The sequence below is a fragment of the Eucyclogobius newberryi genome, unplaced genomic scaffold (assembly GCF_026437365.1).
Source record: "Eucyclogobius newberryi isolate DKJ021-1_F unplaced genomic scaffold, fEucNew1.0.hap1 SCAF_14, whole genome shotgun sequence".
NCBI classification, from domain to species: Eukaryota; Metazoa; Chordata; class Actinopteri; order Gobiiformes; family Gobiidae; genus Eucyclogobius; species Eucyclogobius newberryi.
Window position 1 is genome coordinate 23,513,781 of NW_027315768.1, and position 26,271 is coordinate 23,540,051.

Consider the following 26,271-nt stretch of genomic DNA (forward strand, 5'->3'; position numbering starts at 1 on the left):
GATAACTCAGGAGGAGAGAGCGTGGAGCGGCTGCAGACGGGAGGAGATCCAGCCGCTCGGCCGTGAGGAGGCGCGTGTCTGCAGCACAGACACAGCACCGTCTGTGAAAGGGACACGGCTCTTGTGATCCGAGAACCTGTTGAATCGAAGCTGTCAGTCAGACCGCGCCGGAGCACTGCACTTACGACCCAAACTGCGTGGCTTTGAGTGGCATTTCATTTCATTTATATTCGCACATTCACATCTTAAATGACATGTGGAATGCGTGTGGAATGATTCCATTTAAATGTTCAGGCTGTTAGAATAAAGTTTTCCCTTTAGCCGCTATTATTGCCTGAATTATTCACTAGACAGTTTAGGGCAGGATGCATGTCCTCCTGGCATCTATTCACGCTATGTTTAATGTAAGAGATCGAGCTCCCCACAGGGATTTTCCAGTCCTGAGAGTCGCGGTGAAGAATGGCTTGGCTGCTCCCTGACATTGTGGCTAATTCCTCAGGAACCGGTGGATCCAGTTTGATTGATCCCTCTTCTCCTTCTCTTCCTTCACCAACTTGTTGAGTCTAAGCCCCGCGTCAGTCGCACACACATCTGCCCCATAGCTTCAGGAGCTCTCAGTGCCCATCTGCCCCACTCCAGAACTTCAGGAGGTCGGTACTATAAACTTGGGACAAGTGTGAGGCTGACGGGACGGGGCCAGTGACACCAGCAGAAGAGACAGAAGTTGACGGGACGCGCGCTCAGGACGCACCGGCGAACACCTGTAGGATTTTACTGACATTCTTATGTGTCGAACGCTCTCGTCAAGATTTATACATGAAATATTATTTTGATGTCAGAAAATAAGAGAGAAAACATTATTATCTCACTAGGAATGGTTTCTTTTCTCTTTTAGGGGAAGAGGACGTACTTGTTTCCCTCCTTAGTCCCGGGCTGGTCTCCCCTATACGTCTACTGGTAAGGTAAAGCACTTTTCCTTCTTATTGTAGAGAATTTACTGTATATATTTTTCTATTACAATATTCCTTTGAAGAGATCTTTAAATATAAAATTGACACCAGAAAGTAAAATCAACATTATAATTTTAGATATTGATTTTATTATTTTGACTTGATTTAATTACATTACTTTTTTCTCTTCATAAGATGAAAAGTATATTTTTAATAAGGACTTATCCCCCTTTTTAGTATACTATAGTTTACAGAGTGAGCACCAAGTCATTTGTGTGCTTGTTTTAAAAAATATTAATAAGCCAATTAACACGTTGAACATCAATTCAAGCTTTTTAAAACTTTCCTTTGTTGAAATGTTGAATTTAGACAGTGTATTTGAATAAATCTGTGTGTCTTTGTTAAAAATGATTAATAAACCAGCTTTTTGTTTAATACACACTGTAAGCTTCCATCACGCTCAAATTCTTCCTCTAACTTTCATTAAAAACTTAAACTTTTATAAAAGAATGAAGTGAAAATGTTCAAAGCATTTTCAGGGATTTGCACGTGATAATTATTAACAAAAGCTGCCCACTTTTCAACACAGATCTTATTTAAATAAATAATTTTTTGCTCCACAGTAAAAATAAAATAACTTCATTGATGATGTTAAAATCCTGCAAAGTAATTTTGTCTTATTTATTTATGTGCAGAACTCCCAAAGTGAAATGGAGACTTCTGGATACTGCTCAAGTAAGTCTATTTACATCATATTCAAGCCAACAATGCTCTTATTTCAAATACGCATGTTTATGTTATATCGTGTTAATTACAGTGTTGTTTTTTTATACGGCACAACTGCCCATAATTGGCTCTATTCCAGTTGCAACTACTTTGTAAAGCTTTATTGAGAATAATTTGTATGATGAGCGATATAAAAGTTAAAGTGTAAACATTTGGAGGGATTTTCCCTCACTGCAGCCTTTTCCTGTGCAGCCCTTAAAGCTTGAGAGAATCATGCATTATCGACATCCTGTCTGTCTGTGCAGCACATACTGGATATGTGCGTTGTGGTGCTCCATTGCCCTTTGTTGGTTTCCTTTGGGCTTGTGTCTGTGTGATCCTGCCTGCCCCCTTCTGTGCTGCGCGCTGCTTTTGTGTGCATATCTTTACCAGGTAGCTCGACCTTCCACACGACAGGGACTTTTGGCTCTTGATATGGGCCATGATTAGTCCCGGGTAGTTTTGCATTGTTTTATATTCAAATCCTCCAAACCTTTATGTCAAATATTAAATGTGCATTGCTTGTGAAAAAAGCGATATTTCACTTTGCCCTATTTCAAACTGCTTTAGTACGTCATATAAAGCAAAGTTGGATGTGCTGCCGTGGCCTGCTAACCTTGATATCTCTAATATCATCTATATTAAGAAGAAAGAAACCTTACACTTTAAACACTTCAAACTGCTATTTCTTTAGCCAAGTCCACATTCAAAAGTGCCATTAAAAATAGTGCTGAATATGACAAAAAGCTGCACTTTGGTACAATGCACACTGTGACCCAAATGATGCTCAAAACTTGTTTTGGAATTTGAAATTGACATTATTTATCTGGAAGAAAAAGAGTTGAGAGTTCACTTTTGACATCGATACCGTCACTGATACCGAATAAGCTACACTTAAAGATATGTCTACAACTTTTGAAGACCATATTGTTTTGTACCATTTCTACAATTCAAATTTTCAGGACAATAGAAATTCAGTGATAACATCCAGTCCTTTTCTGTGCGTATTAATGCAGACATTGCTGTACATTCACATAATAACATTACTTTATATCTCAAAATAACACTGAATACTATTTTAAGTATTCTGTACAGAAACATGTACAATGTGATAAATTAAATTAAAAATAAAGGGAGAGAAGAAGTACAATGCACACAAACAGCATGACCTGACATGCACTGTGATTCTGTATAGCCTTGTAACTCTGATAGCTCCTCCACTGAGCATTAAGGACATGTCTTGTTTTCTAAATTCATAAGATAATAATAAAAGTTGAAAAAATGTGTGACCATTGCTCTCCACCATAAGCTTTGTCACTATTTCTGCCGCCCTCGCTGCCTCTTGTGTCTTGGAGTATCATTCTGAGCCATACTTTCGCATCCTCTGACCCAACGGGTGGGAGAGGGAGGAAACATCTTATATTAATTTGTATTTCAAAAATAAGTCAGCGATTAGCTTTGAATCATTTCCATTGTATGTAGGCTTGTTGTTGCTCCTTTCCATTTGTCAGCACATTAGTGGACCATATTATCCCAATTTAGAGCATTACTCAACTAAACCATACCCCGCCAATCGAATGCCTGATATCTCGATTGTAACGCTCATACAGAGTTGACTCAGCCAAAACAAGTCACCAACGCGGGCTTCACTTCGTTCTGTGAAAGTGTAAATGAGTGTGGTTAGCTGTATTTGTGGGCATTTTCCACATTAAACATTAAAGCTTTGAGGTCTGGGATGGAAAACATATTTGATGGTGACTGATATTGTATATCAATATGCAATAAAATATTCTCTCTCTAGGGAATGGTTCATGAATTCATTTTCTACCCCCACAATATATATATTTATACATATAGAACAAATATTTAAAACTGTCAAACAAGTTATTAATAGCAATACTAATAATATGAATTATTACTATTATGTTTTTTTCTTTTTTAAACACAATTCCATAAACATAATTGCTTAATCATTTCCAGAAAGACATATGCAATGTTTGTGTCTTACAGTTGTTTTCAGTGTCTGTTTGTTCCACGTCACATAAAAACACAATAACGCAGTAATAATGAAAAGGTCATTGCTTCCATAACGTGCATAAATATTGCACGTGAAAGGCAAAGCCACTGAACCCAGAGCGTCCGTGTGTGGCTGGATGTCCTAAAGCCGCTGCTGTGGTGGCTACAGTAATGGAAAATCCTTCATGACAAATCTGGGCCAGTCCTGTCTCCAGGACAGCGCTGCCAGGGGAGAGACGCTTGGTCACCTGAGATTTCCTCCAACCCCGACCTGTGCAACCTGAGTCCCGTCCCAGGGATTGTGTCAGGGACAACGTTTCCCAGCATGCCCCACTCAGCCAGGCCTCCAGTACAATGGAACAATGCAGAGAGCGCTTGTCCAGCTAATGCAAACTGTCAAAGCAAAATGTGATCTGACGGGGCTGGTCTTTTATGGAGAATGATGAACAGCAGGTAGAGGATTAACTATGTCTATTACAAAAAATAACTCTTATATGGAAGGACGTATAGGTCATTAAAATCTGTCAGGTTTAGAAAAAACAGTTGGTTGGTAAAAACATATACAACATATGAATCTGTATCTGCCTCTGTATCTACTGCGTTGCATCAATGAAATTTCCCCATGTGGGACAATAAAGGATTATCTTATCTTATCTTATCTTATCTTAAAGTATGAAAATGATGTGACGCACAAGTAACATCATTTAGAACATTCTAGCTTTAAAGCTTCTGAAACCACCACCTTGGTCACATAAAGTTAGAACAACTGCATAGTTTAAGGACGAGGGATGTTATTACTCAAGTAGAAGTCAAATACAGTGCCATACAAGTAAAGTAAGTCTAACAGACTCTGGATGCAGGTGAATTGTACTCTTCAGCACTAAAACATATCCTGGCCGTATGTGTCAGTGGACGTAGTATAGTCTCTACTTTTTTGGGGCGTCTGTAAACGACATGTCCATGTGTGTCCTGAAGGACGTGACACCCGGGTCAGGGGGGGTGCCTGTATTGTTGAGCTGACCCCAATGGAGCTGTCATGTAAGAGGATCAGGGATGGGTCTGCTCTCCCTCTGAGTGGACACTGGCTATCCATGGCCTTCTCTGTGAACACTGCTGAAGGTGGTGCAATCGGATACACATTCACTGGACATAAGAATCCTATAGGCAGCTAAGACAGGTGCCTTTGGTGACAAGACAAAGCTTTAACACCCTTTGCTAAAAAATATACATTGTGTAAGTGTATACTGTGTCAAGCAGAATAATTCAGTTTCAACAAGTTAAAATACCGTTAAGCATATTACAGGGCAACAAATTCTGGAACTTAATTACCTACCGAGTGCATATTTTTACCAATACTAGATGAAAAAAAAATGTTCTGGTATGTATATGATATTGTAGAAAACGCAGGTGCTGGTTGACATGAACTATGTCTTTCTCAGGTAATGGCCAGTGCTCGCCTGGTAAAGAGAACTCTCAGATGCTGGTGGAAAAGTCCAATGGGCAGACGGCTCCCCGTGGTCCTAAATCACCATGTGGTAAGTGCTCACTAAAGCTCTGAGGCTGAATGCAAATGTTTAATAGTCAGAAAACACACATCAGAAGGCTTTCATTATGTTCACTCAATGGAGCGCACAAGGTTTTTTAATTATTCTGGTTCCTATGGAATCATTTTAGGCGCAAATATTTCTACCTTTAAGCCTTTATGACAGACGTGAATTAAGCTAAATGCACATTATAAAAGTGAGTAAAGCAATTCATTTTTTCATATGGAGTACTGAACTGATCCAAAGTTTTGATTCTCCAAAAAAGGAACATGAGACTGTTTAGATTCTGAGAAGAGTCCACTGTATCAGCAGTAACAACCTGCCTTTATAATATGGACATAATGGGCTATGCCACCTCGACCATTAGCCTGTTTTTATCCTACACAGTTTGACTATCCATTTACACTGGGCTACAGATCATGTCTTCTTTTCACTTCTTTAATAATATTCCTTTTCTGTCAGTCTCCTCGCTCTAGACTGGGTTTTTAAACACTCAAACTGTCTGAGGGTGAATGCCATTATCCGAGCTGCCCATTCAAATTGTACTGTATCCTCATTTGATCACTGTGTGCTTACCACTGGGCCACATGACAACAGACAGATGTAAAGATGTAAGGAGCTGAAGGACGTTCGGGTCTGCTCCGTGTTGCCAGGATACAGCTGTGAAAGATAAGGCTTGTGTCGGGATAAGTGTTTCCACAGCACACAAGCTCCCCACAAGAGACGTTGGTTTGGACTTAAGATGGTGGTGCTGCCAACGACGACGTGTAGCACCAGACCAAAAGTCTGCAGAGAGCACAACCTCTGTCACGGAACTTGTCTCTTTTAGCCAATGTTGCCTGAAGATGAATTCTGAACTTGAAAGCTTGTATTTCAGAATCAAATGTTGTTGTTTATCGGGCAATTACAGTATGTTATTCTAATGAATTCATGAGATGGAAATGATGAATATTTGATATTTTATATAATACTAAGAACCAGAGCAAAATCTAGGTTAACCTTGCATTTAATCCTAATTACGGTATACAAACACAACATTCATAACATGGTTAGCACAGGGAATCAGGTTTAACTCCTTATCAAAAGGGCCTATTTTCTCTCAAATTACTCATTTCAAACTGAACTTGTTCCTCAACCTTTGGAGTATGAACAATTGGCTGGACTTGTTGACGCTCTTTAGTTTTGGCCTCGGATGCATGAATTACTATCTGCACAGAGGGAAATCAGATCCAACGTAAAGATGATAGTTTCCATTTCTCATGTGATGGACAAAAAGGAATAAATAAAGACAAAGTTTTCCTGGGGGCCCACCCGTGAGGCCACTTGTCTGGGATCCAGAATACACATATCTTCAGTCTTTAGAAGAGCGTGTCTGGTCACCCCGCCCTCCGTCACGCTTTGAGTTCAATTCAGACACTACCGTCCAATAAAATGAGTTTATTTCCATGAAGCTCATAAAACAAAGGACATCATTTGCCTTCAATCTTTTACAATAAAATCAAACTCCTCTCACCTCGGATAAACAGCGTTTTAAGCTTTGCTAATTGATTCAGCAGAAATACTCTTTTCTGGAGATAGACAGGAGACAGGAGACAGGAGATGCTGGGACAGTGTTTAATCTGTTCACACTGTCGCCCTCCGAGGAAAACACTGTTGTGATTTTGGGCGTTACTAAAATGATTTGAATTGAATTGATATATTTTTGCTTTCTTTTTCCTCGTAAGCAGCCATATTTGTTTTGATACGTACGGATCATGCCTGTCCCTGATTGGCTAATCCACCTGTCAGTCACGACCTTCTGAACTCGCAGAGATGAAAACGATGACCAGACTGATATCGATCTGTACAGAGAGATATCTTCTGAACTTTCCAGGCAACAATACCACCTCCTCCTCAATGTAATTTGAGATGGAAAGTGAGCAGCAGTGTCTTGTTTATAATGGGGTAACTCATTATTATAAAACATCAATGTGTATCTCTTTAAATATAATGCTTATAAATGTATTTTGCCATATCATCATTTTTATTTTCCTTTTGCCTGTTAATTATCCATGGTGACTTTAAAGGAATTAGACTTTTACTTCAAAAGTCCTGGCACACATGCTATAAAACACTGTAATACTTCAGTGCTGAATGTGCCGCGCTGTAGTTAAATCAGCACCTGGAGTAGACTTGCTAGACATACTGGAAGTCACCGTCAGACACACTGTCATTATTGTCCCATCAAATCCCAGAACTGGACAGTCAGGATCAGAAGGTTACACAGCGTCACATTCACTGCACTTTGTTTGTTCAGATTTACACAAACAAAATCTTTACAAACCCGCTGAAAATATGTCCTTGTTTTCGTTGTCAATCATGAAGTGTACCTGTTCCTCCCATTCCTATACATGTAATAGTATAGTTTATGCATAGAGATACGTGTTCTCTTGTCAAGTATGTTCCCCCTGATATGGTCCTAAATTGCGTAAAATCATAGTTTTATTCATATTTTTGGTAGACAGGCTATCAAATGTTCTGGGTTACAGATGTCAATGGTTGTCAAGGAAACGCTTTAAGATAAATAAACTGGGACACCTGATTTTCAAACCATCAAAGTATAAAGTGGCTACTTCAATCTACAGTATCTATTGTGATCAAAATATTTCTACAATTAAAAACAGGTCCACATACAATCTATTGGGAATAAACACAATGCTTTAATGTGTCTCCGTCTGTCTTTTGTGATGTTTTGTTGCCATTTTGTATTAGACAGACCGACAGACAGGTCTCATTATTTGTCGGCCTGTTCTTTGTCATGTGGCACAGAAAGAAAAAAAAACATTTCTATTTGTGATTTGTCTATTTTGAATAAACCTATCCACTTTAAGGTTTGAATTGTTATAAAGTATTAATTTTGGTGTAGGGTATGATGCATTTCTTAAAGAAGAAGAAATCTCTCTCTTTTATTTACATTGCAAAGTTTTGGCCCGTAGCCTTCATCAGCCAAATGGTTATGGAAGAGAAGCCATCTTAAATAGGGTGTGGCCATTATAAGGGCACCTGCAACAGCAAGTTGCCTATATACAATATACAGTGGCAGAAGATGACCTCGCCATGGGCATCGTTAAAATGTGAAGCCACTGGGTACTCGCTGTCATTCTGCTTTTGTGCTCACTTATTCTTTGTGTTAGCTTTCTTTTAGTTTCCCCAACTTATCCACAAGGGCTGCAAAATAAAGAAACCGCATGAGTGGATGCAAAAGTTGTAATGTTCCTTATTGGTATTTTCTTGCTGCTGTGGTGTTGGAAAGAGCTGGTTTTGAGAGTATTATTGCATTGAGCACAACTACCACATTGATCATTTCCATTAGGAGTGTGCATCAGAAGAGTCTGAGTGGGTGTGGCTTTAGGGTGGACATTGGCACGGATAAGGTGGTCTCCCAAGTTCACATATAGGGTGAAGGTGTGGGAGAGCTCATGATCTGACGTGAGAATGTACCAGTGCTTTTTAATGTGGCCTTTACATTAGGGGAGTGAGGAGAGCTATGATTGATGTATGTCACAGAGAAATGTTTCTGTTCTGTTTTTAACAGTTCAGAACGGGGCGTCTCAAGAGCAAGGTCAAAAGATTTTTTGATCCATGCTGTAGGATACTCCCTTTGGACAAACCTATTTGTCATTTATTTTTCTTGTATCATGTAGCACTCCTCTGAGTGACAGATTCGCTTGAGTTTATAGAATTGACTGATTGGCAGACTCTTTTTCAGTGGGGTAGGATCTTGTAGCTAATAACAATGAGTTCCGATTAGATTTCCATTAGATTTAACTGGCATATTAAGAAAAGTGATTTTTTTCAGTGCTGTATTGTGGGGTAAAAAACAAATTGGGTTCAAATATTGTAAGATAATAAACTCATTCACTTCATGATGGCTGCCATTAAAATGCAAAAAATGTCATCAACGTATCTGAACGCTGTTCGCAAACACATTTTTGTCAGGGTTGAACAGACATTTATTTTCAAAATAACCCACAAACAAAGCATAATTTGGTGCTCAAATGGTGCCCAAGCAGGCATCTGACAATTGGGATTTAATTTTTGTCTAATTCCGACAAACAGCGCCCCCTGTATCAGCTGGTTTGATCACAATGTCTTTATCATTCATTAACTCCTTTAGAGCAACTCTGTCATCTTTGGATACATTTAGATTGAAGGATTTTAACACACTTTTGTATGTCCTAATCAACCATTCTGCCAATAGTGTTTATGGAGGCATTAGTTGTATTGGGGCAGAACGTGCTTTGTCTTTAAATAACGACTGTGTGGTCTTAGAGGAACCAGATTTAGAAAAAATCAAAGGCCTTCATTTTATTTGTCTAAAGCATTTAAAATTGTTCACTTTTAGGCCAAATACAGGATTGTGAGGGACAAATGATAGGCCCTAAGTGAGTAAAGATATCTGTTGATCCGACAATGACTTTAAAGAGATATTAATTACCTTATCAGCTGATCGCCGTCCAGCAGGCAGTTGGATGTTTGCCCCTCCTGGTTTTCTTTGTCCTTTCCTGCATTTCCCGTGTAGAAAAGTCAAAGGAGCTGGGATGGATTCCAGAGTTGCTATCAAAGGTAAAATCACTTTTCGGACTGGATTCATAATTTCATAAGTTTTGTCTATTTTTATGTCTTTATGTCTTAATTTATTTATTTTTGAATGAACACAACCAAAAATGTACCTTATCTACAATTATTTTTGAATAAATCTGTATGTTGAATTATTTTAGTCGAATAGGTGACTGTAACGTTTAAACGAATATAATGCCATTTTGTCAGTTTCCATACATTTTCACATTTCCTTAATTCAAGACTGCTAGTTAACACCATCTTGTGTATTCAACAAAGTTTTGTTTAGAGTCGATACCTACAGGCTGCAGGTGATAAATAGTTTCCCCTCCCACACACATGCCCCTGGACAGGCACAAAAACACACACTCACACACTTAAATATGCTCGATTAAAAAGCCTTTTAGTGCTGCCATCCAACCAGTCTTCCATCGGTGTTTGCAGCTTCAGGGCCAAGACACTCCTTTTCTCCCCAAGGACAGACAGGAACCAGACCAGCCAGTTTCAAACTCTCCTTGCGCCTCTCTCACACTGCGTCTATTTTTTCTCTTCATCAGGAAAGTCAGAGATAAAGCTGTTGAGTTGCTAAGCTACTGGCATGCCCAGTCCGTCTAATGATGACGATTTTATTGTTAATGTATAGGTCAGTTGAGATGTAGTTTGTTATAGAAAGTGGTAACATACATTTGTTAGAAAAATTCTGTCAGATGTTGAAGGTGATGAACTAAAGTAATGATATATTTGATTCAGTACTTGGAAACAGAATGACTATATCAGTAGTTTTTGACCTTCTGGGCACTCAAAGCAATTCAAATCAAGGAACCACTCATTCATTCCCACACACATTCATACACAACGTACTACGTAGTATTCACCTGTAGGAGCTGGAATTGTACCGCTGACTTGTGGGCCAGTGGCCATCTGACCGCTCTACAATGTTTATGTCAATGTCATCAGAATCAGAATTTGATTTATTTATCTCTAAAGGAATTTCCCCCCGTTACAGACATGCAGCTGACCAGCTGAAAAAAAAATAAAGTAAAGTAAAATTCATAAACTAAAATTAAATATCACATTACGTATCACGGTAAGAATAAAATATTATGAATCTGTCAAGTTGCTGAACGAGATCAACATCTGACGTCACTTGTTGTGTGGAGACTGATTTGTCATGTTTATCTTAAACAATTGAGGTCTTTGACTATGTTACCACATGTAGGGGTTTACTGTCATTGTGCAAAAATACCCGACACTACTGTTTAATTAAGATGTATCCCCTACGGTTTATCACTAATGCTAAGTCCCTCACTCCTCACTGCATCTCATCAATAATTTAGAAGAACCTCAGTAATCTCCTCACTGTCAGCTCCAGTAGTCACCGGCTTTGCTCCTCATCCCAAAAACGGTTTTGTTCATTTCTAAAATAAAAACAAAACAAAACACTGAATAAGGACAGAGAGCAAAGTGAATATATATATATATATATATATATATATATATATATATATATATATATAGTCTTTTTCTAATTGTATTTGTAATGGTCTTTTTCTATGCATTAACAGTTATATATTTCCCAACAAATTTCCCTCCAAACTTGTCATCCCTCCACTGGGATGTACACACATTTTCTTTGTCAGACAAAGCAAGGCTACATTTTCTTTTTAATATATTAAATATTAATATGTGTTTTTGATACATTTAGAGGAGTAGCTGTCCAGATTATTAATACAATTTAGGTATCATCCTCCTTGAAATTTCTGCTTTATAAGCCTTACTTTCAGTCAGAGGGTCATAGTGGTTGTTCCTTTGTTTAATTTCTTGCAAGGCAAGTGTATTTGTAGAGCACACAAGGCAATTCAAAGTGCTTCACACAACAGGAAAAAAAAGGCATGCAAGACATGTCAGAAATCACAAAACCTTAATTTCTTTTCATTCAATTTAAAAAAAATTCTGACATGAATCATACATTTTGTCCGTGCCAGATGGAAAACTGAACCTAATGGACCACACTGGCAGACACTCCAGACTCTCTTTCCCATATTTATTTGACATTACCAGCGGGACAGCTGTCTCCGGGATGGGCACATCACTTTTAGATTGATTCTTTATCATGTTTGACCGTCCCTAGACGTCAACGAGCTATCTGCCGCTGCACACGTCTGTGCTGAGCGTATGTATCTTTTACGACGACCTTATGTGTGGCGATTTTGTATCTAACGACGGCCCCAGTCTCGTCTGCCCCTCCCTAGATTTAGCTTTCGCTAAACTAATTGTCCCAGACAAAACTCGACCAAAGCTTAGTGTTAGAACTCTTGATCAGTGGGTAGGTAACGCCAGGCTCTTCCTGGACTTTGCAGGGGCTTTAGTCTAAGCAGTGTGTGTTCTTCTAACCCCTCCCCAGGCTCCTGCTATGCGGCTGCACTTGGACACTGGTAAAATGGGCTATTGTGTCAATTGTAATTGTGTCTAAATAGTAGTTTAGGAATTGTAAAGAATTTCTTTAAAGACAGACTGTAGGAGCCATTTTGACTGCCCTTCATATGTGCACCTCCAGCCCCTATGGGGACTGTTGGGTAGTTGTTGGGTGTGGAAACCCCAGGTATAAAGAGGTGTTGGAAGGTGCAGAGGCATATGATTTTTGACCGTGTCTAATGGTTCACGTGTTATTGTGGCAAAGGTGAGCCAAATAAATCGATTTGAACCATTTCACTGGACTACTTTTTGATGCCTTGGAAGACACGCGACCTTTAAGTAATGCTATTTTTATTAAGTGCTATTTTCATTAAGTGCTATTTTCAAAGACCTAAAAGAGAAGAGTGCAAAGAAAAGTAATTTCAGTAATATGCACAGCCATACAAAACAATTTCCTTAATTTCCTCTGTATGACTCAATCTGCCGGTAAGGCCTATACATGAACCTTCTGTATCACTTTAATACAGTAGCAGTTTCAATCCTTTGACTTCGACTGAAGTATGGGATAAGAGTCCATTTTCAAAAAAAAAAATTCTTTCTTTATAGTGGAGAAAAGAGGAGTATAGTTTTTCCTTCTAAGATTGTTGGCAATACGTTATGAAGTAATATACATAAACACATTTAAGGGATTACATTTGCCTTTTAAATTGATAGGTTTTTCTAAAGGTCAAAGGGCGTGGCCTGTAAGAATTTTTTTTTGGTTTTGTTCATTCAGGTTGTAAACAGACATTGGACCAATATAATTAAGGAAATGCATCACATTAGGTTTGGACATTTCTGGTTTGTTCTAATATAATAGAAGATAATTTGTAATCTAACAGGCAGTTTTACGTTCCATCCCATCAATTGTAACGCCACGAATTGTTTCTGATTGTCTAATATACAGGGCCAATGGTTCAAAGTACTAAGTAGATAGGAGGGGGGACCAAGCACAGCCCTGTCTCACCCGTCTTTTTCGTGTCAGTTGATTTTAATTCTTGAAGTTGGACCATCATAAAGAGCCCCAATATTTGTATATGATTAAACTGTTTATTTGATATGTGTTCAGCACTTTAAATAAATAAGACCAGATAACAGTATCAAAAGCTTTCTCAGCGTTCATTCTAATGATTACAGTTTTTGTGTATAATTCATTATTTGTAAAGATTGTCTAGAATTATCTCGTGTTTGTCGTTCGTTTATAAATCCTGTCTGATCCTTGTGAATTCAATTAGGCTCCATTCTTTTATACTTAATTGAGGTGTATATGTGATAATCCACATTCAGAATTGAAATGGGTCTATATGAGGCACAATTGGGTCAGTTTTGCCCTTCTTTAGGTGTTAGAGATATGATAGAATCCGTTTAAACCTGTTACAATCAGAGGAGTACGAGGTGAATCCATCACTCCCACAGATGTACCATTCTTTAATCTCTTGATTGAACACTGTATTTCCAAAACTGTTTTGTTCAACACCTACGGTATTTTTTTTATTTACAGATATATTGAGGGTATTGATCTTCTTTAGCTCCTGACATTTTCGTTTAAAAATGGTCTTTGGAATGATTCAGATTATGATTGAATTGTCTTGTTTGGTTATGATTACATTACTCTGCCCGTCTCATATAAAAAAAAAAAAAAAATCTTTCTGCTTGTTGTTTTCTAGGTTTTCAGGTTAATAATTTATAACGTGTCTACTCTCATTGTGTCTTTGGTAAAGAACATTTTCTTAACTATTTCATGTGAGGGCAGATCATTCATTTCTACTCTTATCTTTTTAATTTCCTGTAGCACTTGAGGATTTCCCTCTTGGCATGATTTACCTCCAGCTATTTTAGCCCTTTCTCTCTTTGTTTCTTTGTTGCCAAGGCAATGGCTTTGATTTTATCTCTCAAAACTGCTTTAGCAGCATCCCAGAGGACGGGCGGAGAAGTTTCACCATTGTCATTGTCCGCCACATAAGTCTTAATGACGTGTGACTCTGTTCTACAGCTCTTAAATGTGTTTCTTGTAAATGTATAAGGTCTAATTTCTCTTTTCTATTTTTTGTTAACATTTTTTAATCATTTGATTGGGTTCAATATGCCGTTATCATTGAAAGATGCTACTCATTACTTTTCAGATGCCATTGGGTTGATTATGTCGAATTTATTCTTATGAATTTAATAATGCTCACACATGAACACAAGAACTACAGAAACATGAAACAGAAGAGAAGATAACATCAAAAAGATTCTTGCCAAAAACATGAACCAAAAATCTGATTGTATAAATATCTAAAAAAGGAGTCCATTCCTAATGAAGGGCCCCCGAAAGTCTCCCAGCCTACTCCAGGAACCTATCCTCTCAAATAACTGGATACACTACCTTCCCAGACCACTACGCTCCTCCGCCGCCTCTGTATATATTTATCAAATTTCTCACAAACCCCTATCTCCCACACTTAGAATACAGACGAGTTCATGTAACTAGACACAGTGTGTGTGTGTGTGTGTGTGTGTGTGTGTGTGTTTGTGTGTGTGTGTGCGTGTGTGTGTGTGTGCGTGTGTGTGTGTGTGTTTGTGTGTGTGTGTGTGTTTGTGTGTGTGTGTGCGTGTGTGTGTGTGTGCGTGTGTGTGTGTGTGTTTGTGTGTGTGTGTGTGTGTGTGTTTGTGTGTGTGTGTGTGTGTGTCTGTGTGTGTGTTTGTGTGTGTGTGTGCGTGTGTGTGTGTGTGCGTGTGTGTGTTTGTGTGTGTGTGTGTGTGTTTGTGTGTGTGTGTGTGTGTGTGTGTTTGTGTGTGTGTGTGTGCGTGTGTGTGTTTGGTGACATTATTATAACTGTGACAACAAATTACAAAATAAAAATAGTTTAAATATAATGTTTCATAAGCTGCAATAAAACAAATACATTCTCTTCAAAACAACAAAAAGTGCATTCAGAAAGTATTCACAGTCTTTCACCTTTTCCACATTTTGTTATGTTACAGCCTTATTCCAAAATGGACTGAATAAATTATTTGCCTCAAAGGACAAGATACATTCAAATAAGAGCATGAGACTGTAAAGCACCGTCACAGCTTCAGGAAAAGACATTTTTAAGTTCCACCGTCAGATCTGAGAGCGACACGACAGAAGATGACTGTATTGTACAGTAGACAACTTAAACGATTGATGATGATAAAATTCACAAATAAAAAAGCCTTGGTTGGAGTCTGCGTCATTTTGTGAAGTTGATTGCTCCTGCCTAATGTGTTTGTTGAGTTTGCACATTCTCAGTACAACAGCAACTGGTGGGAAATGTACATGTACACAGTAAACACGAATACTTAAAAAACCTGATCATAACCAGGTTATTTGTGCACATGTAAACGCACGCAATGTCTATTACCAAGACATTTTAGATCAATATTCTGGTTTACAATTCAGGATTACTAGCTGTTTCAGTCCACATAACCCTCTATTCTGAGATTATTTTTTAGCTGTAGCTGAAATCATTTGAAGTGCTACACTTATATTTTCAAGTCCATATTGTATCAACTGTCTGGTCTATAGGCTTTTAATTCTAACACTTGTCTGTGAACCTTGCTCTAAGTTCATATCCACAGAATTCTTTTCATTGTCAATACAATAAAAACATTATTAAAAGAAGTTCAATTAATATTTTATGTGTTTGGTAAGGTAAGGTATTCTTTTATTAGTCCCTCAAGAGCGGGAGATTCATGATTTAATTGATGAACGGGTCACAGGGTTCATCAGCGTGAGGGAATTGGCTCAGAAAACATTTAGAATGTCACTTGCAATGACCTCCAAATTCTTCCTTATTATTTATTTTGAATGTATTATTTATGTACATGTGGTAATTGTACCTATTAAGCTAATGATGGCATGATGGGTATTTTAACTCCACAATAACATCAATGAAATAACTGAAGTCCATAGAACTAAATCTACATATCGAAAGGAGTACCTGGAAATCGTCACTTTCCACTTTAACTATATTTTAAAGTGGAAATAAAGTTCTTGTGTTCTTTATTCACAGAACTCACAATAAAGCAGGAGGATGAGGCCATGGAGGACACGGACAGCGGCAGTCCTGAGGAGGAACTCAGTCACACTGCAGAGGAGGGAGTCCCACTGGAGGGGCCCATGTCCAACAGCCCCAGTGCCCTGCGGGACGGGCTCACCGGGCCCAGTGTCCCGACAGAGGCAGGAGGCCGACAGTCCAATGGTACCACACATAATATTACATTTACATTGTTTCTATGTCTTCAAGTCGAAACCACCTCTATGACTATGATGGATCAAGGAGTTAACTCACCACTTAACTGGTTGTGCCCTGTGACTGTAGAGTGAGTCAGAATTCTCTTGGTTTTGGGTGTGGAGCGATTGCGATTGTTTTGTGCAAAGACAAACGCCTGGAATTATTATCGGGGAAAAATATCCTTGGAATCCCCCACAACCTGTTCTAACTGCCACCACCACAGTGTTGGGATCAGATTTCTGTTTTCCAACTGGCGGCAGATCAAAAGACCAGGGTACCTACAACACAAGACACTATGTACAGGTCATGCACAGGTTACTGGGCATGATACATGTGGCAATCTGTATGTGTATGGTCTCTCAGTTTATTTATTTACTACCTTTTATTAAACAGGTAAAAAACACAATTGGGATCGAAACCTCTTTTTCGAGGTTGACTTGGATACACTGCATTTCGTATCATATTTTGTTAGTTGGAAATTTAGTTCAACAATTTCAACTCAGTGCATTTGAAAATGTATAGTGTATTAAAAACCAGGAGGCAGAGGTGTCACTGACAAAAGAGATTGTGCTGTATTCTATCAATACAAAAAAATGTGGACAATCAAGTCCAGGTCAGTTTTACGTTACTGGTAATGTTTTTGCTTAAGTCAGAAAGAACAGTGACAATATGGCCTTTGGATCATAGACACGAGATACATTTTTACTGTGTTTGGATTCATTTCTCTTGCTTTTGTGTTTGCATTATGATGTGTGTAAAATGCTGATGATGTGCTCTGTTTATTTCTCCCTCTGAAATGACTATTTAGACCAATACAGCTGAACTCATGTGTGATATTGGGCTCAGAACAGAATAATTATATAAAATAAGATATAATAAATAATGCTGAAAACTGTTGGAACATACAGGTACAAAAAAAAAAGATTGCACACTGGGTCTTTATACAGAAACATTGTCTTTTAAAATGAGAGGACCACACCAGGAGATTCTGTTTGCCGATTAAATGGATATGTCTTTCTAAAGCTCAAAGGGGGTTTCCAGAAAGAGGCCCTGCGACAAGTTGGCCACTGTCCAGGGTGTACCCCGCCTAAGGCCCGAAGTCACTGGGATAGGCTCCAGTCACCCGCGACCCCGAAAGGGAACAAGCGGTAGAAAATGGATGGATGGATGGATGGATCATTTTAGTTTGTGTTTAGCTTGTAGTTGTACATTTAATTTGTATCCGGACATTGGACATATTTTTTTAAGAAAATGCATCACATTGGGTATGGAAGTTTCTGGTTTAGTCAAATATAATAGAACATCATGTGCGGAGCAGGCAATTTTATGTTCCATCCCATCAATTGAGACAACATTAATTGTTTTTGATTGTCTAATATATTGGGCCAATGATTCCAGGCACAGCCCTGTCTCACCCCTCTTTCCAGAGTCTGTCAGGTTGCCGTTCATTTTAATTCTTCATGTTGGACCATTTAATTATTATTATTATAAAATATGATTTGCCCGTAGGCTTTATTGGACAGGTGAGCGGGGGATGAGAGAAGGGAGGACATGCAGTAAATGGTCGGAGACACCTTAATCACTCGACCACCGGGCATCAAGCCCTAAAAAAATTTTATAATTTGAAATGTAATAAGCACATTAAATAGAAAAAAACAGCTAACAGAATCAAAAGCTTTCTCAGCATCCAAACAAATTATTACGGCTTTTTTGTTTTTTTGTTCTTTTATATGATTCATTATGTGTAAGGGTCGTAATTATGTTAACGTGCGTTTGTTGTCTAATAATAAATTAAAAGTCTGATTATTGTGGGTTAAAATTGGGAGTATTTGTTAAAATTTTTTGACATAATTGAGGTGTATATATTATGTCCATATAGTAACACATTTGACTCGGCCCTTCTCTTCTTTAGGTATTACAGATGTGATGGCTTTTCAACTTTCTGAGTTTCCCATTTAAACGTTTTTAAAGCAGAGGTTTCTACCACTCTTCTGCATCTTGTATTTCCAACACTGTTATTTTGGCTGCTATTTTTTAAATTGAGCTCTTCTGTTACAACAAGCAAGTTAAGGGTGTCCAGAAAATAATGTATTTAATCTGCTTTAACGCCTGAGATTTTAGAAAAAAACATTTGAAAAATAAATGATGATTGAATTTGGTCTTGTTTAGTCTTGTATTTAAAAAAAATCTTTCAGCTTATTGTTAATAGTTAACTGTTAATAAATTAGAACATTTTTATCCACTATCTGTTTCAATTCAATGCATTTTTGTAATGCCCCAAATCACAACAGCGGTTGCCTTGAAGGGCGGCAGTGAAAAACAGTTTGGTAAAGAGCATTTCCTGTGAGGTCAGGTCATTAATTTATCCTCTTATCTTTTTAATTTCCTGTAGATTTGAGGACACCCCTTCTTGGCATGATTTACTTCCAGCATTTTTAGTTTTTCTTGCAGATCATTTAGCTTTTTCTCCCTTTGTTTTGTCTTTGGCAAGGCAATGGCTATAATCTTTCCTCTCAAAACTGCTTTAGCAGCATCCCAGAGGATGGGCGGTCAGTAAGTAGGCTGGCATTGAACCACCAATGTGTGTTTTTTTTTAAAAATCTCCAAGTCTAGCGTAATGTAGATAGTAGCATGGTCACTTATTATGCCTGTTTCTGCCTCAATGATTTGTATCTGTCTTTCCTGGAATAGATAGTGTGTGGATTGGAAAATGGATGTACTGGCGTGCGCTAGGGTCCTATATTCTTCATTCATTTATGGAATTTGTTATTTATTGCTCCTCCCCTGCCCCTTGAGTCTAATACATCTAATGAAGGTTGAATGCAGATATTCCAATCACTGCCACAGATTAGGGTTCCCAAAGAGTGACTTTCAATTAGGTCCATAATATTAGTGTAGAAGGTGATATCACTCCTGATGGTTATTACCGGTAGGATTGAAATCAATAATGCAACTCCCATCCTGTGTTTGTCTCTCTATGATGATTTTTTTTATATCAAAATGTTATATTTATTTCACTTAAATGTGTTTCTTGTAGATGTATAATATATATTTGTTCTTTTCTTAATCCAGAGTTGTGTTTTGTCAAGCTCCTCTACAGTCACAGTCCAATGTTTCTCTCTCGTCTCTCTTTGTGAGTGCAGTGCAGATCCACAGTGACTTCCTGTGTTTCTTTAGGTGACAGGCCGTTCCAGTGCAGCCAGTGCGGGGTGTCGTTCACTCAGAAGGGAAACCTCCTGAGACACATTAAACTGCACACTGGAGAGAAACCCTTCAAATGCCCCTTCTGCAGCTACGCATGCAGACGCCGCGACGCCCTCACTGGCCACCTGCGCACACATGCTGGTGAGTTTGCTCCACACGCTTTCTGTAGACTGATATCAAACTGCATGGCCCATGATTATTTGCTGTTTGTTTATTTAAAATATCTGTCATTAGCGTACATAAAGCTTGAATTAATAATAGTATAGTTAATGTGTTGATTTATTTTATATATATATATATATATATATATATATATATATATATATATATATATATCAACATGTGAGATATAGAAACGGTCAACATCAATGTTTTCTAAATAATTAGTACAATATGGTGATAGTTTGAGAGAAGAGAGAGGACTTTGTGTTAAATGCCAAGGGCGCCATGAGCGAGGCATGTTGTGTGTTTAGACACATGTAAATCCTGTCTCTATCTCTGTCACCCAATTCTTTATCATCGGGATGTGCTTTCCACTCTTTTCAAATCAAGGCCAAACCAGCACCATCTCTCTCTCTTTATGAGGCTATTCATACCATTCACTTCTTATTGAAACGTATATCTTCTACAAGCCTTTGATATAGATACATCTTTGGTGTACTATGATTTCGCTCATCTGTATGAATTATGATTTAAACTACTCATCATATTATTCAATGGGGAATATGTACAATATCATATCAAACGCCAATTTGTAGTAAAGGATTTCTCTTTCTGAACGTTGCACAAATGTTGCTTGTGATGTTGATTATGATTAGTTTCACATGCAATAATGTGTGTTGATTATAGAATGTATTATATGTATTTATACAAACATGAATAAGAGATTTTATGTCATTAAACAAATTCAGTTAAGTTTGTTTTATTTTACCAACAAAGCCCCCACCAAAATAGTAATCATGATAATAATTAAAACATGAATAACCAAAAATGCCAGTCAATGCAACAGGGATGGTGACAATAGCATTTCTTTTCTTATTCATTTGAATGCATTGAGCATTTGCTTGTTGTGGAAAATATGTTGAAGTAAAACTGCTAAAATCCCTTTAGTGTAGATTAGAAGATCTGCCACAGTTTATGTGTGGGCGGCTCTATAGCATCTCTATAGAAATACTGTGCTGGCTGCAGTCACAAATACACCAATACTTCACTTAAAATCATACATTCATATTTATATTCAAAACACACATTTTACCATGTGTGTCACTCGTCAAAGTTCAATCCAAAAATGTAATCATATTGAAACTATTGCCATTACTGTGTCGTGGATCACAGACTATAATTATGAGCCTAGTTTAAAATGTTGCCAAATGCAATGTCATTTAAAGACCACAATGTAGTACCAGGCAGTTAGTCAGAAAACACACATTCATCATTCACTAAAACACAGGAGCTTCTACCCATTCCAGTTATGATTTTTAAACGATGATAACAATGTATTATCTGTATCGACTCTACATGATGTAGTCAGGGATGATGAAATGCAGCCGTGCCATGGCACAGCTTTGACCTGTTTGCTACTTGTGATAACTATGTCCCTAAGTGCACTCTGTTCTCAAAGTGAAAATAGCACCGTGGACGGCAAAAATAATATCTACCGCAGTGTAGAAGGTATGAGTGCATGTCTGGATCTCATCAGTCAGCTTTAGTCCACTCAACAGCTCTCTATATGAGTCACCAGACTGTTCACATGGGGCTGGCCAATTATACAATTGCATTGTCATTTTTTTACTCAATTTCACGTGGCTTTTTCATACTTTAGTACAATGCTCCTTAAGATGTGGTGCTGGGATCATTTTTAAGATACTGGCATCTTTTGATGATACTTTTGTTAATAGTCAAGGTTCCTCATTTAGTTTAGCGTATATTTGTTTAGAATTCTGTTTTATTTAGTTGATTCTAGTTCATTTCAGTAAATCCATATATTTATATCGTGTCTGGTTTATATAGGTTAAGCTCAACTAAATCAGTGTTTCTCATACTTAGGGAGGTGTTCCCCTTGTGGGAAGTGGGTTGCCTCTGACGTTTGAGTAATTGTTTTATTTAGAGACACATTTATTTATGCTTTTGTCCTCTTTTGAGTTAATCAATATTTAGAACTACCGTACTGTATCCATCATTTTTAGACCATATGTAGTCCTTATATAGTCCGGATGATACTCGTAAAAGGCAAATATGATCTTGGTGTTACTTGGAAGACCCCATTTTAAGATTTAATTTCTAAGTATGTTTATATGTCTTTCTTTTATGTGTAAATGAAGTGGGCAGAAAGCAAACAAAACAAAATGCTGAATGAATCACAGCCACCTCCATAGGCCTTTACTGCGGGAGCTACTTTCCTTTACCGCCACCTTTGGATGTCTTCAGTTCAGTCATCGTGTGCCCTCTGAGGAGTGGGCTGCCACGCACACTCGTACACATTGTAACTGCCTGTCGCCCACTGCTACCTCTGTCTGTCTGGCTGCTGTGGAATCCTCAGACTATAGTGGAACATCATGATCTCACTCATTGTGCTTTGTTTGTACATTTACTACTACGCACTACCCAAACTACACAGTGCCTTAGATTATCTCATAGGATTGGCCCACGCTTTCTTTATGTGCAATTAGGAATTATATTAATTTGCTCTCCATTGAATGTCTTCACTTTTAGTTGGCAAACCACACAAGTGCAACTACTGTGGGCGGAGCTACAAGCAGCGCACGTCACTGGAGGAGCACAAAGAGCGTTGCCATAGTTACATGCAAGGTATTGGCTTGGATCCCTGTGCAAACACCGGCCCATATACAGGTAAACAATCTATAAAACTATGTACTCTGAAGTACACCGGCAAATAATCTGTCTCATATATATATATAGAGAGAGAGAGAGTATGTATAGATTTTTTTAGAATTAATATAATTATAGTATTATAGTGGTATGATGGTAGATGGTATTGAAATTTGTGAAAACTTCTTTTGAAAACTTTCTCTACCTAAATGAAGTTAGGTACTCTATGTGAAAGTACATTATTAGTACATGCATTCATCAATTCAATAATTGTTTTGTGTCCAGGTGAAGTTCCTAAAGACTCGAGGCTCATGGCAGAGTCACAGCCTTTGGCGAGTTTTGACAGACCTCCTGTCATCGAGCGACTGCACAACAGTGTGGCTAAGAGAAAGAGCACCACCCCACAGAAGTTTATTGGTAACTATTTGAAAAGACAATCATTAATAAGGTTTACTGCAATGCATTGACAATTACATTTTGGGTGCATAAAATGAAAGCATTGCTATGTTATGAAAACATAGCTTACCTTATATGTGAGCTGCGTCTATAGTGTGATTGTTACCTTATTGATTTAGCAGACTGATAAAGACGCTGTGCTTTCACTTTGGTTTTACCCAAAATAGTGTTTTACAAGCGGATGACAGACAGGCAAGGAAAATGTTTTCTGTGGTTAAGTACACCTGTAACACTGCCATTGCCCTTATCAAGTGAAAACAACTCACCGCATCCCTGTTCGGGAGTGGTTAACCAACTCTCAAGATGGATGGGGCTTTCCACTCTGTGCGACTCAAAGGACATAAAATACAGAATGTACAGACTAAGGAGCAAAATATCAACTAGGTTTTACTTTGGTTTAACCAAAACAAAGTAGTTTATGAAGTATGTATCTGCCTTTCTGTTGTGCAGGGGAGAATCTGATGCGTTACAGTTTTCCTGGTATGGGTTATGACATGGGCCTGAAGTACGACAAACAGGCAGAGCTGCTGCACTCCCACATGATGGAGCCTTCCCTCAGCACGACCCTGCCTTACATGGGAGCTGACAGTCTGCGGCCCCTGATGCACCACCCGGGCCCCCATGTCTCTATGGTGGACGTGGTGCCGATGGTCAACCCTCTGTTTCACAGAGTACTGGGACGGGGTGAGCGCCCCGGGAACTGTGAGCCTCTGTTGCTGCCTCCACCTTCAGATTTTCCCTCTCAGCCCACCACCAACGGCCCCACATCCTTAAACAGGCTCAGCAACCCGTCCCAGGGCAAGGACTCGCCCAATATCAGTGGAGAGGAGACAGTGGACTCACCCCGCAGCAGTCCCCAGGAGAGACCGGGACATCCAACGAGAGAGCGCCCACCCAGTGGCAGACCCCAGGCCAGTCCTGCCCTGTTCCTGGCAGGGGAGAGGGGGATAGAGGTAACTCCCAGAGCAGCAGGAGGACCAGGGATACTGAGGATGGCCACAGAACGTCCCGTCAACCAGGAGGGCATCCACGTGTTTGGCCGTGAAGGAAAGATCCGGGCATTTCAGTGCGACCACTGCAGGGTGCTCTTCCTCGATCATGTCATGTACACTATCCACATGGGTTGCCACGGTTACAGAGATCCTCTGGAGTGCAACATCTGTGGGCATCGAAGCAAAGACCGCTATGAGTTCTCCTCGCACATTGTGCGGGGTGAGCACACATTCCAGTGAGAGGAGCTGCAGAAGTAACACCAGAGAACGGCAATATCCTCATCCGTCCTCAACCTTAACCTCAGTCTACACACTTGAATGAACTGGAGTGTAGCACAATCACTGACTGCTTTATGCTACTCTTGTGAATACTGATGCTGAACAATCATATGAAGGTATGGCCAAAGACACATTTTATACATATTTAATTACTTTTTATCGTATACAAAAAAACAATTATGAAGGTAAAGTTTTCCCTCTTCTCTTCTTTTTCACTGCTTCACAAGGAGATTCGCCTGCGTTTGTTACTGTTATTGTAAACTTGCTTTAGAACATTCATTCAGTTACTGAACTTTGTTTTTTGCCCTTTACAATTCTGCAAAATTAAAATTGCTTGCCCCTAAAAATTGCACTGACGATGCCCACAAGCATTAGTTTTTCTCGCTCGATCCATCTTTTCACTCCTGTGTCATGAACCAAACCGCTCAGTTGGTCGACTTAAGTAGGAAAAAGACGTAGAAGTTGTCTTGATACTTTGCAATTAATGGGTGAGTGTTAAAATAATTTAATAACTAAAATTAGGCCATTTCTGTTCACTGAGAGAAGCAATGTATGTTATACTCTGAGCAGATCATCTCATTGATATGATTTTGCTTTTTCAAATATTTAGTATGAAATATTTCGTGATTTGAGATAGTGACAGTACGAGCAGTAGGTTTACCTAAGCATATGTTCTTTCTTTTGGCAGCTCTAGAAACAGTTTTTCTTTCCTGTTCATACAATATAAATGGAACACTCCTCTCATAGTCGATGCAGCCTTAACCCTTCCCCTACACTCATTTTCAATAACAGTCTTATCAGTGGCTGTTTTTATTCATATCGCCCATGTTTTACACTTCAGATGAGATTTCTTCCTGGCACACACAGTGAAAGACGATTATTCCCGCAGCTTTTAGTCTCACTGATCAATGTCTTTTGAAAGGTGAATGTATCGACAGTGAAGCGAAGCAATGAAACATACTAAGGCAAGGCAAGTTTATTTGTAGAGCACAACACATACACAAGGCAATTCAAAGTGCTTCACACAGCAGGAGAAATGCATTAAAATCACAAAGAAATTACAGAAATACAATAAAATTAACTAATTAAAAAAGTCATAAAAGAGAAGAGTGCAAAGAAAAACCCTTTCAGTCATATCCACAGCTAAACAAAACTGTTTTTAGCTTGGATTTGAACATTGTCAGAGTAGAAGCCTGTCTCACATCTTCTGTTCCAGATTTTAGCTGCATAAAACATACTACGCCCTTGCCTTGTCCAGGCTTTTTCCTGTGGCCATATTGTGCACTCATCTTTTCTTTTTCTGGCTCCAAGGTAACACGTGCGCAGAGCCAATAAGCTTTGTTTATGTCCTGACCTGATCTCTGAGAAGTCGGTGAGTGAGTGGCCAGTATCGTGATCTAATAGATTCCAACACGTTTGAAGATGGCCAGTCCGAGTGTCAGTGGATACCAAAGAAATAAAGAAAGAGAGATGTAGTGATAGACCTTTTTGTTTGCCGTTTTTGTTTCCTGCTTTTCTTCAGTGTAACAGATCTTATGGCTTGGATACAACAAAAAAACAAAAAACATCTAAAATGTTGTTACACAGTCTGGATTCCTGGTACGTGCTCAAAGAGATTTGACATATTTGACAGATAAAGTTGGACCTTGAAATGTTTTAAAAGTAAGTACTATCAAAAGTGTCGTGATTGCACTGACTTGGGCTGAATGTCTGGGCACCTTTGAACAGTTTTTGCTGCAGCCACTTGACCAAAATAACGTGTTTTATCATTTTTTTGCTGTAAATCTTATACTGAAACTATGCTAATATATATAAAAAAGATCAAAACTATATTATAACACAAGTAAACAACGACATTTGAGGCTGCAACGTGTCTAGCTCGGTGTAATGTGTTCTCTTTTTCCTCCAAATGTAAAGGCAGCTCTTCCCTGACGCCGGTTAA

At 38.6% G+C, this 26,271-nt stretch overlaps 1 protein-coding gene across 1 annotated transcript; it reads left to right on the plus strand.

The window, feature by feature from the left end:
- The first annotated feature begins 1,645 nt into the window (after positions 1 to 1,645).
- On the plus strand, positions 1,646 to 24,539 carry ikzf2 (IKAROS family zinc finger 2). Its single transcript, XM_072445067.1, has 7 exons — positions 1,646 to 1,685; positions 5,171 to 5,266; positions 16,348 to 16,536; positions 19,747 to 19,914; positions 22,486 to 22,623; positions 22,888 to 23,019; positions 23,509 to 24,539. The coding sequence occupies exons 1-7, from the start codon at positions 1,661 to 1,663 to the stop codon at positions 24,288 to 24,290; spliced, it is 1,530 nt and encodes a 509-aa protein (XP_072301168.1). The 5' UTR covers positions 1,646 to 1,660; the 3' UTR covers positions 24,291 to 24,539.
- The last annotated feature ends 1,732 nt before the right edge of the window (positions 24,540 to 26,271 follow it).

Coding starts and splice junctions, on each gene's coding strand:
- ikzf2 (XM_072445067.1), top strand. CDS start 1,661: ATGGAGACTTCTGGATACTGCTCAA. Junction 16,537..19,746: donor AGGAGGCCGACAGTCCAATG/GTACCACACATA, acceptor GTGTTTCTTTAG/GTGACAGGCCGTTCCAGTGC. Junction 22,624..22,887: donor AAACACCGGCCCATATACAG/GTAAACAATCTA, acceptor TTTTGTGTCCAG/GTGAAGTTCCTAAAGACTCG.